Source organism: Candida oxycetoniae (genome assembly GCF_023343755.2).
Source record: "Candida oxycetoniae strain CBS 10844 chromosome Unknown scaffold24, whole genome shotgun sequence".
NCBI lineage: Eukaryota > Fungi > Ascomycota > Pichiomycetes > Serinales > Debaryomycetaceae > Lodderomyces > Lodderomyces oxycetoniae.
In genome coordinates, this window is record NW_026055446.1 from 1 (window position 1) to 14,669 (window position 14,669).

At 39.3% G+C, this 14,669-nt stretch overlaps 5 protein-coding genes and 1 pseudogene across 6 annotated transcripts; 4 read left to right on the forward strand and 2 right to left on the reverse strand. All coding sequences in view use genetic code 12, as the record gives it.

Annotated features, from left to right (window-relative positions):
* KGF56_002827 lies at nt 1-3,257 on the reverse strand (annotated as a pseudogene). Its single transcript has 2 exons — nt 3,217-3,257; nt 1-2,347 (listed from the first exon to the last, which is right to left on the reverse strand). Coding segments are annotated over exons 1-2 (2,388 nt in total).
* A 730-nt stretch (nt 3,258-3,987) lies between these two features.
* KGF56_002828 (uncharacterized protein) lies at nt 3,988-4,935 on the forward strand (the record flags this gene model as incomplete). The annotated part of the gene is made up of 1 exon (XM_049324098.1): nt 3,988-4,935. One exon carries the CDS (start codon nt 3,988-3,990, stop codon nt 4,933-4,935), a length of 948 nt encoding a protein of 315 aa, XP_049180053.1.
* Nucleotides 4,936-6,200: 1,265 nt separating this feature from the next.
* AKL1 (serine/threonine protein kinase) lies at nt 6,201-8,393 on the forward strand (the record flags this gene model as incomplete). The annotated part of the gene is made up of 1 exon (XM_049324099.1): nt 6,201-8,393. One exon carries the CDS (start codon nt 6,201-6,203, stop codon nt 8,391-8,393), a length of 2,193 nt encoding a protein of 730 aa, XP_049180054.1.
* A 138-nt stretch (nt 8,394-8,531) lies between these two features.
* KGF56_002830 (tetratricopeptide repeat-containing protein) lies at nt 8,532-11,796 on the forward strand (the record flags this gene model as incomplete). Its single annotated transcript, XM_049324100.1, has 2 exons — nt 8,532-11,212; nt 11,595-11,796. The coding sequence occupies 2 exons, from the start codon at nt 8,532-8,534 to the stop codon at nt 11,794-11,796; spliced, it is 2,883 nt and encodes a 960-aa protein (XP_049180055.1).
* A 1,028-nt stretch (nt 11,797-12,824) lies between these two features.
* KGF56_002831 (uncharacterized protein) lies at nt 12,825-13,934 on the forward strand (the record flags this gene model as incomplete). The annotated part of the gene is made up of 1 exon (XM_049324101.1): nt 12,825-13,934. The coding sequence occupies one exon, from the start codon at nt 12,825-12,827 to the stop codon at nt 13,932-13,934; it is 1,110 nt and encodes a 369-aa protein (XP_049180056.1).
* Nucleotides 13,935-14,155: 221 nt separating this feature from the next.
* TIF11 (Tif11p) lies at nt 14,156-14,617 on the reverse strand (the record flags this gene model as incomplete). Its single annotated transcript, XM_049324102.1, has 1 exon — nt 14,156-14,617. One exon carries the CDS (start codon nt 14,615-14,617, stop codon nt 14,156-14,158), a length of 462 nt encoding a protein of 153 aa, XP_049180057.1.
* Nucleotides 14,618-14,669: the final 52 nt, after the last annotated feature.

Consider the following 14,669-nt stretch of genomic DNA (forward strand, 5'->3'; position numbering starts at 1 on the left):
GGAAGCTTCTTGAGTAGCGGCTGCTCCCTCTTCAGTGACGGCTGCTCCCTCTTCAGTGACGGCTGCTCCCTCTTCAGTGGCGGAAGCTGCTTCTTCAGTAACTTCCTCTGCCTTATTAACAGCAACAACTTCAAGTACAACACAACCTTCATCAGAGCCAACATAGACAACAAATCCTACATCAGCAGGACATGCTGAGAACACCACAGGCTCGTTACGCTTCAAAATAGTACGACGTTTCATCGCAGCATCAAAAGTAATCGTGTTTCCTTCAACTCCCCATCCTTGTGCAGCTTGTCCCACATCACCGACGGATAACGCTCCATCAAATTCAACGTGGACATATTGCTCTCCAATCGTGAGGTATCCGTCAACAAGGTTAAAGATGGCTTCAACACCATTCAACAAGGTAATATGTGTTTCATTTGTTCCAAAACTAACAATTTCATCCTCCAATAATGTAAGAAGTATAAATGGTTCATATGGGTTAATTGCTTCAGTTGGCAATGTAGCTGGCTCTTTAGTAGCAACTAGTTCTTCTGGTTCTTCAGTTGCTGTTGGCTCAAAAGGTTGTTCGATGGCAATTGGTTCTTCTGGTTCTTCGGTGGCGACTGGCTCTTCAGTAACGACTGGGTCTTCTGGTTCTTCAGTTGTTGTTGGCTCAAAAGGTTGTTCGATGCCAACTTGCTCTTCTGGCTCTTCAGTTGCTATTGGCTCTTCAGCAGTTGATTCTTCTGGTTCGTCAGTGACAACTGGTTCTTCTGGTTCTTCAGTAACGACTGGTTCTTGTGGTTCTTCAGTTGCTGTTGGCTCAAAAGGTTGTACGATGCCAACTGGCCCTTCTGGTTCTTCAGTTGCTGTTAGCTCTTCTGGCTCTTCAGCAGTTGATTCTTCTGGCTCTTCAGTTGCTGTTGGCTCTTCAGCAGTTAATTCTTCTGGTTCGTCAGTGACAACTGGCTCTTCAGTAACGACTGGGTCTTCTGGTTCTTCAGTAGCAACTGGCTCTGCAGCAGTTGATTCTTCTGGTTCTTCAGTAACGACTGGGTCTTCTGGTTCTTCAGTAGCAACTGGCTCTGCAGCAGTTGATTCTTCTGGTTCTTCAGTAACGACTGGGTCTTCTGGTTCTTCAGTAGCAACTGGCTCTGCAGCAGTTGATTCTTCTGGTTCTTCAGTAACGACTGGGTCTTCTGGTTCTTCAGTAACAACTGGTTCTTCAGCAGTTGATTCTTCTGGTTCTTCAGTGACAACTGGTTCTTCTGGTTCTTCAGTAACAACTGGTTCTTCAGCAGTTGATTCTTCTGGTTCTTCAGTGACAACTGGTTCTTCTGGTTCTTCAGTAACGACTGGCTCTTCGGTGGCGACTGGCTCTTCTGGTTCTTCAGTGACAACTGGCTCTTCTGGTTCTTCAGTGACAACTGGCTCTTCTGGTTCTTCAGTGGCGACTGGCTCTTCTGGTTCTTCAGTGACAACTGGCACTTCAGTGGCGACTGGGTCTTCTGGTTCTTCAGTGGCGACTGGTTCTTGTGGTTCTTCAGTAACGACTGGTTCTTGTGGTTCTTCAGTGACAACCGGTTCTTGTGGTTCTTCAGTGACAACTGGTTCTTCAGTTGCTGTTAGCTCTTCTGGCTCTTCAGTTGCTGTTGGCTCTTCTGGTTCTTCAGTAACAACCGGTTCTTGTGGTTCTTCAGTGACAACCGGTTCTTGTGGCTCTTCAGTAACGACTGGCTCTTCTGGCTCTTCAGTAACGACTGGCTCTTCTGGCTCTTCAGTAACGACTGGCTCTTCTGGCTCTTCAGTAACGACTGGCTCTTCTGGCTCTTCAGTAACGACTGGCTCTTCTGGCTCTTCAGTAACGACTGGCTCTTCTGGCTCTTCATTAATAAGAAGATCAATACGACGTAAGGTCAAATCCTGGCAATCATCACCTGGTTCCAGTTGAATCACGAAAGGTGGCCGTCCCAGAACTTCATTTGAGAAACAGGCATATAATGGAAAAGAATAATATATTTCGCTCTGTTCAGCCTCAGAGTCGAAAATAATCCAAGGATTTGGAGTCTCTCCAGTAGGAAGAACTTTTAACCAATTATCTTCCGAATCATGTGCAACCTTAGATCCTTCATCATCCAAGAAAACTAAATTGTGCTCTGAATCAAATTTAAACCTAGTGATACTTCCTAAATAAATTATTGCTTCTACTTCTGATACCAAATAAACCCGATTATCAGGTGGGAATGGTTGAGTTAAATAGTAATTACCACCATTAAGTTGTGATGTAACTATAAAATTTTTGTCCCAAGCAGATACTAATCCTGAACCAAGGGCTAAGAGACCAGTCAACGAACTAATTCTCATGGCTTGATTTCATAAATTGGCTTCTAGTGTATCAAAAGAAAGACTCTAATTCCCTTGAAAGTAGAAATCTAGGACTTAAAAGGGTAACACATAAGACTAGAAAATCTTTGAAATCCTGGAATCCTTCATCTTTTTATATTAAAACAAACCTATTCCTCCTGAAGTTGGTGTGATCTTCCCGTTACGGTAACATTGCAAGCCCATCTTTCTCTCTTTTTCTTGATAACTTTCTTTTCCCCCTGTACTCCAGGTTCATATACTGTGATCTATTGGTTGATTGTGGAAAGAAAAAGAAAATAATAAGATGTTTTCACGAAATCGATAAAAAATAAAAGAAAAAAATAATAATAAAATCGAAATCGAAATTAAACCACACAATTCTTAGTCCTGGTTAGTAGTCTCCTTTTATTTATTATTTATTGAAACAGCCAGAGAAGGTCCAGGACTACACAGTTATTCTTTGTTTTGTCTTGCACTTTTGCCAAAATGCTTTATAATTTGTAATTTCTTGTTGACTTTTTGTTGTTTTTTGGAAAATCTTGAAGCGTAATTAATCAAAAGATCTTGATTTTCATGGTTACAATAAATGAAGGAAGAAAAAGAGCAATGGGAGGTGGACTCGTTGGGGTTGTATATTCTTCCCCGCCTCCTCACTCAACACGACTCTTTGAGATAAACTTCTGCAACCTCAATATATCTACTTCTCCCTCTCTAAGATCCCAATAATAGTATCCACGCCCATCCTCACTCTATACTCTCCTCTATACTATCCTACCTTCTCCTTTCATAGTCACCTCTCCCGATTCCTCCCATCTCCTCAACTTTACTGTACCACCCCCTCACCTTCTCTCCAATCTCCTTGACTAGATCCTAACATCATCTCTCTTGGCCTCTTCTATGTTCATTAATGCATCCTTAACTAGTATCTTCTCATACACACCTCACACCTAAAGTGACCCACGGCGAAACACACCTGGGGACTGTGTAGTGCCTTATTAAAACAATTGCGGTTAATTAAACTCTGGGAATTTAATGATGAAATTTTACGGCTCAAAATTCCACCAAAACAAATAAACATAAAATCCTTTTACCATATCTAGAAAGTACTGGTCATAGTTTTCCAAGACATCTTTGTATGACAATATATTACTCAATCCCTTTCTTGAAAGTTTTATTCAGCATTCAAAGAGTTCACAATTTTTTATTATCCAATCAAATACACCAATTTTTCCACTCGATCGCTGTTTTCCAACTAAAAAAATCGTCACAAAATTACATTTCATTTTTTACACACTCCTGTCACATTCCCGTCATAAATCCGATGATATCATTTTTTTGCATCAATATCATCCAAACTGACCTTTTTCTATTTCGGTATATTCTCCTTGCACTATATTCAATGAAATGCCCTGCATCCATAAACACACACATGTAATGAGCTTTGTTATTTGCTTTAAAATTTACATCCCTATCCATCTATTGTGTATCCTTCACCGCATCCTCTTCTTCTCTGCATCCTATGTCTTCGTTTGGTAGCAATCTACAGCTCCTCCAAGCACGTGTACATGCACTTACTTTATTTTCAGAAACCTCCATTTTTCTCCACTTTTTCATCCTACTACACCATCTCCAATAATGCTTCGTTTCACAAAGGCACTCTCCTCAAAGACAAGAGAGCTCTCCAAAAGCATACATAAAGTGATCAATGTGTTGTCACAAAGTCTACATAGAGAATCGCCAAAACACTCAGCGGAGGTTCAACACTCAGCAGAGGGACAAAGATCTAGTTCTGGTAAACTTCAAAACTTTTCCACATTCTACAAATCATTCCAATATACACTCTTCACCTCCTACAAATCGCTGATCCTCCACAACAAGCCGCAGCTTATCAAGTTTGTTTCAAGGCCTCGTTTTTATGGCTTCTTCCTTTTTCAAACACCAAAGTTCAACCTAAACCCAACTTACCCATTATTGCAGATCTTATGGAAAAAGTTTCAACAGCGCACTCCTCTACACTCGAAACCAAACCTTTCGCTATCAGCACGCATCCACCATCAAGTGTTATCGCTTGCTAAAACTGAATCATCGTCCACCTCAAATGCTGTTGCCAATTGCCACATTGACTTCCCAGTCAACTTCACCTTCTCCATTCCCAATGAGACAATTCTCACTCAAGACACCCTAGATGAAATCTTGTTCAACATAAAGACATTTGAGAAAAAACTAAACGATTTCAAAGCTGATCTAACCAGCATTTTTGAATTGGGCGAGTTGCCAATCAAATACTTGTCCAAACAAAACGTCCTCAGAGTTTACTTTGCAAACTGCGATAAGGAAAGGTTACTGAGACTATGCAATGAAAAGGGTATCGTAGGAGGCTTCATACATGAAGACTCCCAGGGTATCGCTCCTGTCCCTGCAGTGGTTAACGACTCGGATATCTTGAGTTCCTATTCGGATGACCATTCCTTCTCATCTGACGTCTTGAGCTCATTGTCAAGCGATCTTGATCACCATTTATCAAGAACTGTTGTACGTCCTGAAATCCCAGAGGACTTCCACTGGGTAGACTCTCGTGTATAGTATTCAATTCTCCTTCCATCTGTTTCCACATTTCACACACTTGTAAAAAGTCGTCATCGGCTCATCTGCAGACCTGATTTGTAGTTGAAAGTAATATGCCTTGTCTCCACCACATGTGTCTATAGGACACTGTGCCGCTGTCTGGTCAACATTATCCCATGTACCTTCTCCTCCTAATACATCATCCACCTCTTTTCTATCTAGCTTCTTCCTATCATACATCCGCAACCCACTGATCTTAAACTCGTAAGGACACGTCGCACAGTAGAACCGATTCATATGGTCATTTCCTGGCGATACCATGAGCATATTCAGACAATGGGGGCAGAACGTGAGCATTTGTGGATGGTAAATCAACCTAAATGGAAAATCTTGAAAAAAAAAAAAAAGAAATTGAAAAAAAAAATATCTACAAGTTTGAAGTATCGGCTGTAAATTTATTTTTGGATGATAAACCGAGAACCATCAAAACCTTTTACCACTCACTCTTGCAATGCCTGCTAATCAAGATGAAATCTATTGCCGATACAGGAAGCCAGACTTATATTAGGTTTAATCTATTTTGTATAGTAGTCTTTGTCTTCCATCACATCTAATCCTGTGCATTTACAAATCAGTTTTCAATTCACTGTCTATATGCAACTATTTAGGTACAAATATTTTATTTCGTTCCTACTTCAATATTAGTTGAGTCAGGAATAATAATATATAGTAGTATACGACTTTCTCTATTTGATTACAACTGACACTATCGAGCAGAGCGAGATAGCGTTTTGATAAGCTACTGAGTGTTGCTCCTCTATCGAGCAGAGCGAGATAGCGTTTTAACAAGCTACTGAGTGTTGTTCCACTATCTCGCTCTGCTCGAAAGTTGAGCACACTAGCACCGACACGCTAGATGGGAGATGAATGTTCCTTGGGAAGTAAGCCCCTCGGCCGAAAGATACTCTAACTAGTCAAGGATTCGTCTGACTTTGAAACAAATCACCTACAACGTATAACTATATTTAATATAATTTCTTCTCCTACCATCCTCTTTCTTATACAAACCTTCGCCACGTTTCCACCTCATGTACTATTTACATGGCCAAGATCAATCATCCTTTTGTTCGTCCCTCCTAATTATTTTTTTTTTTTTTTTTTTAGTTCAATAAATTTTTTTTTTTCCTTTTATTGTTTTTCCATGATTCATATTAAAGTCTCAACCTGAGAGGGAGAGAGAGAAAGATAGAGAAAGAGTTTGCCGTTATACACTTTTATCAGCCATGGGGACACTTCCAAGACTCAAGGAGGAGACGGAATTGCAAGTCGGGAAACAGAAAGTTTCCGTTGTGAGATATATATCGGAAGGGGGATTTGCACAAATATATGAAGTCTTGGTCATATCAACAGATAAGGACCCTTGGACGGCCTGTTTGAAAAGGGTAATTGTGCCAGACAAGAATGGATTAAATCAGTTGAGGAAAGAGGTAGAGGTTATGAAGACTTTCCGCAATGCGAGGAATATTGTCACGTACTATGACTCACACGCTGAAAAACTCGAGAATGGTACGTATCAAGTATTAGTGTTAATGGAGCTTTGTCCCGGAGGATCGTTACTAGACTACATGAATGCCAAAATCAAGACAAAATTAAACGAACCTGAGATCCTCAAAATAATGTTAGACGTGACCCAGGGGGTTTTCGAAATGCACAAGAACAAACTTATCCATCGTGATTTGAAAATTGAAAATGTCTTGATCAATGCCAAAGACAGTTTCAAGTTGTGTGATTTTGGATCAACCTCTGTGCCGATAATGCCGCCTCAAGATCAACAGCAATTCAAATTTATAAGCCATGACATTTTGTACCATACTACACCGCAATACCGGTCTCCAGAAATGATTGACTTGTATCGACAATTGCCAATTGATGAGAAAGCAGATATTTGGGCACTTGGGTGCTTTTTGTATAAGCTTTGTTATTATACCACCCCGTTTGAGGCGAACGGCGAGATGGCGATATTGCATGCTTCATTTCAGTTCCCTTCATTGCCACAATTCTCTGGAGACCTCAAAAATTTAATCATAATAATGCTTCAAGAGAATCCATTATTTCGGCCGAATATTTTCCAGGTACTCATTTTGGTTTGCAAAATGTCAAAGATCAACTTTGAATTGTTGGGGTTGAAGGATATTTACAAACTCGGACCTTACAACTTTCAGGCATTGCATGAGTATCAACTACAGAAACAAGCAGAGATTATGCGGGAGAAACAGATTTATGCTCAACAGCAAAGTTTGGCCAATGCAGCAGCTGCAATGGAGAAGGTTATCGTTTCACCTCTGGTACAACCATCCCAAGCGCCTCAGATAACAGTGACCGAGACAAAAAAACCCGAGACAATACAGGAAACAAAACAAAAGATGATTGCTGTTGCCGATCCAACAACTGAGGAAAGCACAGAAATCATTAGTAAACCAGTTGACGAAACTCAGGCATCGCCAAATTCTCTTCTCGGGTTCAGCCTGGACAACGAAGATAGTTTTTCTGATTTGGAGCAACTTGAAGATGCCGAAGAAAGGTACCCTTCATTAGAACACATTGCAGTAAGTGATAACTCACCACCACCAATCAAGTCCACAGTGCAGTCCTTGAAACTGAATGAGGATATACCCTCAATTGAACATTCAGCACAAAAAGTGGAGAATAATCCTTTTCACAATGAGAGCAACAAAGGGTTCAATCCTTGGGCTGAGGTGGTTGAAAGCAAGAGTCCAATAGTAGAACCACAACGACATGCAGATTTTCAACTTTCTCCAAGACTTGGAAACGTTGCGCCTTTGGAAAGGGACACATTGCATATTTCTCCAAAAAACAACTTCATACAACCGTACACACCCAATTTACACCTGAACAACATCCCTCTCGTACAAAGTAACCCACAGCAACTACAACAACAGCAACTACAACAACAACAACAAGTACAGCAGCAACAACAAGTACAGCAGCAACAACAACAAGTACAGCAGCAACAACAAGTACAGCAGCAACAACAGCAACAACAGCAACAACAGCAACAACAACATCAGCAACAACAACAGCAGCAGCAGCAGCAGCAAAAGCAACAACAACAACAACAACAACAACAACAACAACATGTTGCATTACCGAGTTCTACTTTGGAACCAAATTTAATAGACTTGATTGAGCCAGGAGTGAAAAAAAAACCCATAGATAGTCTCAATAATAACCACAAATCTACTGCATCAAAGAGGTTTTCTTCTAATTCACAGCTTGTGCTACAAGAGGAAGTTGTAGATTTTGCTTCGGATGATGAGAACTTAGACAATGGGTCGAGATTGAGTAGAATGAAAATTAGAAACTCGTTGAAACATCCAAAGGGAAGAAGATCAGGTGAGCTTAACAGAGCTGATAGTTACGAATCAAAAAAGAGACTTTCATTCTTTGGAGCTTGATAGATTGAAATAGATTTTTTAATCGCTGCAATAGTTTTATCAACTTTTTCCTTCTTTATCATCATCTCATTTCTTTTTTTTTTTTTTTTTTTTTTTTTTTTTTTTTTTTTTTTTTTTTTCTTTCTTTTTTTTTTTGCAATGAAGGACATTATAGAAGGGATGGATTCAGTACAAGAGCAATTGGCTCAACTTCTTCTCCTCGTTCCGCCCGATGTGTACCGAGAATGTGAAGATTATAGATTCAAAATACCCACGAAAGCAATTCTCGAGGGTAGATATTTCAAGTTGATCGAAAGTAGCGACTTTAAGGAAATTTCGGCTCTACCTCAACTTCAAACGGTACTTTCTCAGTACCCAGCGAAAAGTCTTGGTGAAGTTCTTCAGGAATATGTTAACCTTTTAGTAGAATCTAGTATCAAACTTACAGGAGAGAAATACTGGTTCAGCCTTCAATGCTATGCAATTGCATTTTTGCAGCTATTTGTACAAGTGAACTTTACGGGTCCACCAATGAGTAGAATTGCAACTGAAGCTTTATGGTTTCCACATGTGGATGAAGAGCAAATACAACGGGATGCAGTTCAAGCTCTTGGATTTGCGGGACTGCAAGGCTACGACTTAATGCAGGACCCAATTCATCTAATCATAGCTGAGTTGATATTGGAGAGGTTATCTGATACGCCTATGGAGTTGTCGATATTTAGCAAATCAGTAGTGGAAAAGAGTGAGGATATATTGAGTTGTGTTGGCGCTTTTTCTCAACAAAGCGAGATGGATATGAGCAAAGCTTCGCTTTGTTGGTGGAGAGCCCGTGCTTATCAGGTTCATGCTTCTGTATTGTCTGATCCTGCTAGTATCATACTGTCCATATGTTCGATTTTGCTAAACAACCAGGTTATTAACAAAATTGCTACAGGTCAACAGAGTGAAATTGAAAAATTGCTTCGAATCCAGTTTTCCTTGGAACAGTCGAGAGTTCACATACAGGCTCAAACGGAACATCGGGCAATTGACCCATTAGTCGAGGCATTAAAGATTTCTGGTTTGGAATTGTTGCTTTCCGGGGCAAAAGCAAAAAGAACAAAGTTTCAAAAGTTTTACACGTCAGGATTAATTGTACTTGCTAAGAGCTCGCAAAAAACAGTTTACGACGAAGACGACGATAGCAACACCAATAACTCAAGTATATTCGAGCCCGAGACTTTCCAAATGTATTCGGATATACTTTTGGAGAAACCTGAATATGAAGGCTTGGATGATCTCAACATGGAAATTGAAAATGAAAGCAAAAAGATCAAAATAGATTATGATATGTTGAAAATAAATTTGGAGGAGAATAAGTTACTTCCTATTGCAATGACGCAAAAGGATATCCCTATAAACTTGAAGGAATTAGATCCAAATAATCAACCGGCACTAAATAATATCGATGTTTTGCAGTTGTTGTTGAGATTAATTGTTATCAAACAAACTGCGCCAATGAATGATCCTTTAGTTAACGAGGAGTTGTCAGCGTTGGTGGAAAGAATATTGTATGCCCAGCCCGGCCACTTGAACTGGCTTTTATACTCACGAGCTCTTTGGGAACGATCGTTACTTGAAACAGGAAGGTCAAAGACGGTAGAAAGAGGAATATTACAAATGACGTCTTTAGTTGAAGAGATGGGTCTTAAGATCAAGTCACGACTTATTCCTCAAGAAGAAGAAGCCGCCGATTCCAACCAGCAAGCTTCATTGAGGTTGAGGTTTATACACCAGTTACCATTATTACCTCAATGGTCAATGGATGTCAAGCTCGCAGAAAAATACATGTCATTGGGAGTTGTTAAATCGGCACTTGAGATTTATGAACGACTAGGACTACATTGCGAAGCGGCATTATGTTACGCTGCAACAGATCGTGAACATGAAGCAGAAAAAATATTAGTCAATCGTATCAAGCTGAATCCAAACGACGCTAGAGCAATTTCAATCCTAGGCGATATAAAACAAGACCCAGCGTTATGGGAAAAAGCATGGGAGATTTCGCGGTACTCCAAGGCCAAGGCTTCGTTATCCCACTACTACTACTCTCCTCCCGCTGGGTCTGGGCGAAGCAAAAACCTAGAACTTGCAATTTCAAACATGTTTGAATGCTTATCTTCAAATCCATTGAGCTATGAGAATTGGTTTTTTTATGGTTGTTGCGGATTGGAGAGTGGACAATTTGAGTTGGCGTCTGAAGCATTTACAAGGTGTGTCTCCCTTGATGACAGTAATTCTTACGCATGGTCCAACTTGGCTAGTGCCTTGATAAAGCTAAACAGAACAAAACCTGCATTCAATGCGTTGAAAAAGGCCATTCGTTGTGGCGGTGACAAAAAGTCATGGAGAATTTATGAAAATTTCATGAATGTTGCTGTTCAACTAAACGAGTGGAATGATGTGCTATTTGCTTGTCGAGAGTTATTGAATATCAAAAAGAACGAAGGAAATGCCGCTATTGATGTGCCAGTTTTAGAGAAACTATCTGAAATTCTCGTATCTACAGAGTACCCAACGGAGTCTAGATTATCCCATTTCCAAAAATCGTGTATTGATCTTATTTGTAATATTTTGCCTGGAATGATTACTTCATCTGCAAGATGTTGGAAAATTGTTGCTCGTGTTGAGTTGTGGAGAAAAAAACCGTGGGCATCGTTGGAGTGTCATGAAAAAGCATACAGGGCAATGGTGCACAATACAGAACTAGACTCCAATGAAGAGATTTGGAATGAAGTCGTTGAAGCATGTGTTGATTTAGTGAGCGCATTTGAGTCTCTTGGAGAACTTCCTGGTAAGTATGGCACGGGGGATTTAGTGTGTAAGGATTGGAGGTACAAGTCGAGGATGACTGTTAGGTCACTAATGTCAAAAGGAAAAAATACATGGGAGGGTTCCTCCGGATGGCAGAGGTTAGTTGGTTTGAAAGATGACTTGACAAAATAATAGAGGAATAGTCTCTTTTTTTTTCATTTTTTATTTTTTGGTTTTTTTTTTTTTTTACCTTAGATCACTAATAATACTAAAGCAATCAAATCCGAATGAAACAGGTCTCTGAGTTTGCAATACCACTGCCTTCTCTGCCGGGATGGTATCCTCTTTTGGGAATTTCCCATGCACAAAATAGTAGATAGCCTTAGCAAGCTGTAGTGATCTGGTTGCAGTATCCGATTCTTCAAGCTTCAAGGAATATGCTAATGTAAAGCATATGGAATTATTAAAGTGCAAAGTTTCAAAAGACTCACACCAAAAAACCACAAGAACGATATTTTCCAACATGCCAAGGAAGAATTTGGCGATATCTGCAAAATTGACGATTCTTGTTTCAACAGTTTCTAGTATCCCAACAAAAGAGTGTGTAGTCAAGAGTGCTAATTTGTAGCAACTCGGTGCTGAATCTAATATTGAATATGCGAAAAGAAGCATACAAGTACTTTCCTGTCTCAAGATCCTTGCGAGTAAACTTTCACTACTTGTTGATTTTGCGCTGGAGACCAATCTGATTTTGCCAGATCTGGTAGTAGGATTAGTTAGCACGGTTTTCACCTGTGCTAGTAAGATAAACCCATATTTGAGCAAAGAAATGCCAATGGTTGTTATATAGGCCTGTTTTGTTTTTGGGCTCATTTGATACCAAAGATAAATCCAAATCAAACCCGTGACAATTGTCAAGATATTGCACATTAGCAAAAACTCCCTTGACGAATTCTGAGCTCTCATCAATTTAAGCCATCGTTTTGCTCGCCTTGATATCCTGGAATTCGCCCTTGAAAGCAAGGCAATGTAAAAATGGTAAAAATCTCTTAGATACTCGGTTACACAGAACTTGTAAATCGTCATTTACCCTTGTTTTGTAAAGTGTTTCAGTCAAAGATTGCTAATTTCTTTTGGAAAACACAAGTTGGACTTTGAAGATTTAATTAAAATCCAATGGCTGCGAAATAACATAAAAGATGTTCCAGAAAAATTTAGTGTAACAAAAAAGAAAAAAAAAAAAAAACAAAAAAAAAAAAAAGAAAAGAAACATTTTACAGTCAATCTGAAAGATCCCAAATATGTGACATGTGACGTATATTGGCTTTGCACAGAGCCATTCAGTTTTGCCATATTACAACCGCATTCAACAATTACTCCTTACTTGTCTCTAGTGTAACCACACCTTTTACCTTGTAACAAAAATTTTGCTATTGATAAAAATTCTGCACAGTACACGCACACAGAAAACGAGAACCCAAAAAAAAAAAAAAATCACGTTAAATGATATTTCATTTAATCCCCACGTATCAAATCCACCCCTCCCTTGATTCGGTGAATCTAGCTTGCTGTATACATATTTATATTTTTCCTTACCCCAAAGTTGATGCTGATATAGAGATAAATAATAAAAAACAATAATTTAAAACTGACCAAATGGATGATAAATACATAGGACTTGTGTTGGCTATGTCGTCTTCACTAGCTATTGGAACCTCATTTATAATTACCAAAAAGGGTCTAATAGACGCGGCCGCTCGCAAAAAACAAGGCAGTAGCAGCGGCACGGTACAAGCCTCGGACTATTTGCAGAATCCGATATGGTGGGGAGGCATGATCACGATGGCGATTGGAGAGATTGCGAATTTTGCAGCTTATACTTTTGCACCGGCGATTTTGGTTACTCCCTTGGGTGCATTATCGGTTATTATTGGAGCTGTTTTGGCAGCCATTTTCTTAAAGGAAGAATTGGGCGTCTTGGGTAAAATGGGTTGTGCAATTTGTCTAATGGGCTCTGTGATTATTATTCTACATGCCCCACCAGATAAGGAAGTTGAAACAGTTGACGAAATCTTGGGGTATGCCACTAAACCGGGCTTTTTATTTTACTGCTCTGCAGTTGGTCTCTACTCTGTATTTATGATTTACAAGATTGTTCCTAAATTTGGAAACACCAACCCCATGATTTATTTGTCAATATGTTCTTCGGTAGGATCCATTTCGGTTATGGCTATCAAGGCTTTTGGGATTGCTTTGAAATTGACTTTGGGGGGTAATAACCAATTTACCCATGTTTCCACATATTTATTTTTAATTGTTGTTGCAGTGTGTATTGTGACTCAAATGAACTATTTTAATAAAGCGTTGGATCAATTTGACACTTCAATTGTGAACCCGTTATATTACGTTACCTTCACTACATTCACCTTGGCAGCATCGTTCATTTTATTTAGAGGCTTCAATACTTCCTCCGCAGTTAACATTATCTCGTTATTAATTGGATTTTTGATCATTTTCAGCGGGGTTTACCTATTGAACATTTCGAGAGAAGAAAGTGATGGCAGAGATCGTGAAATATTTGGATTACACAGTTCAAAAGACATGGCTCCTTTGGATAATGGAGTTGGCGGGTTTTCTACTGTTAGAAGGTCGATGCAAGTAGACAGATCGTTTGACTTTGACCGTGAGGAAGTGGTTGGATTAAGAAGAATCGACAGTTTTGAATTAGGGAGTGATGATGGAGATTCAAGAGATTATAGACAATAGACAACAAGATTAAAAGAAAAGTATAAAGATAACAAGTAAAGGAAAACAGAACAAAACAAAACAAAAGACTGAAAATAAGTTATAGAATTTTTTTTTTTATATATCAAAAAAGAGCTTGCCTTTTTGGATTGTATTTATATATATATATATATACCTCTATTTACAAACCCATTTTTATTCTTGATTCATTCTTTCCTTCTCTTAATGCAATAGAAGCAATTTTATATATCATCAATGTCTAACTCGCCATCATCTTCTGAAACACTTTCATCAGCTCCACCGAATTCGAAGTTAACGTCCTCATCATCATCGGCTCCAAATGTGTCTGTTTCGTTAATCTTTGCATTCTCTGGCAACTCACCCAATTGTTTCAAAGACCTTGCTTCATCGGAATTGTACTTATGCACTACATCACATTGGTCATCCTGAAAATCCCTCAAACTCACCATAATTATATCTCCCTGGCCCATCCAAACCTTCTTTCTCATTTTACCTCTGATGTGTCCCATTCGTTTAACCCCATCAAAACATTGTACCTCAATTCTTCCATTACCTAACATTTTGGTAATTTGTGCATACTCCTGACCCTCTTCTTTAAGAATCAACTCCCTCTTTTGACCACTATTGTCATTCTTTCCTCTTCTTCTATTCTTACCACCTTTACCTTTACCCGACTTTCCCATATTTGCAAGAGTCTACTAATGATGGATAGATGATGTTCCCCTTTGCCTTTTT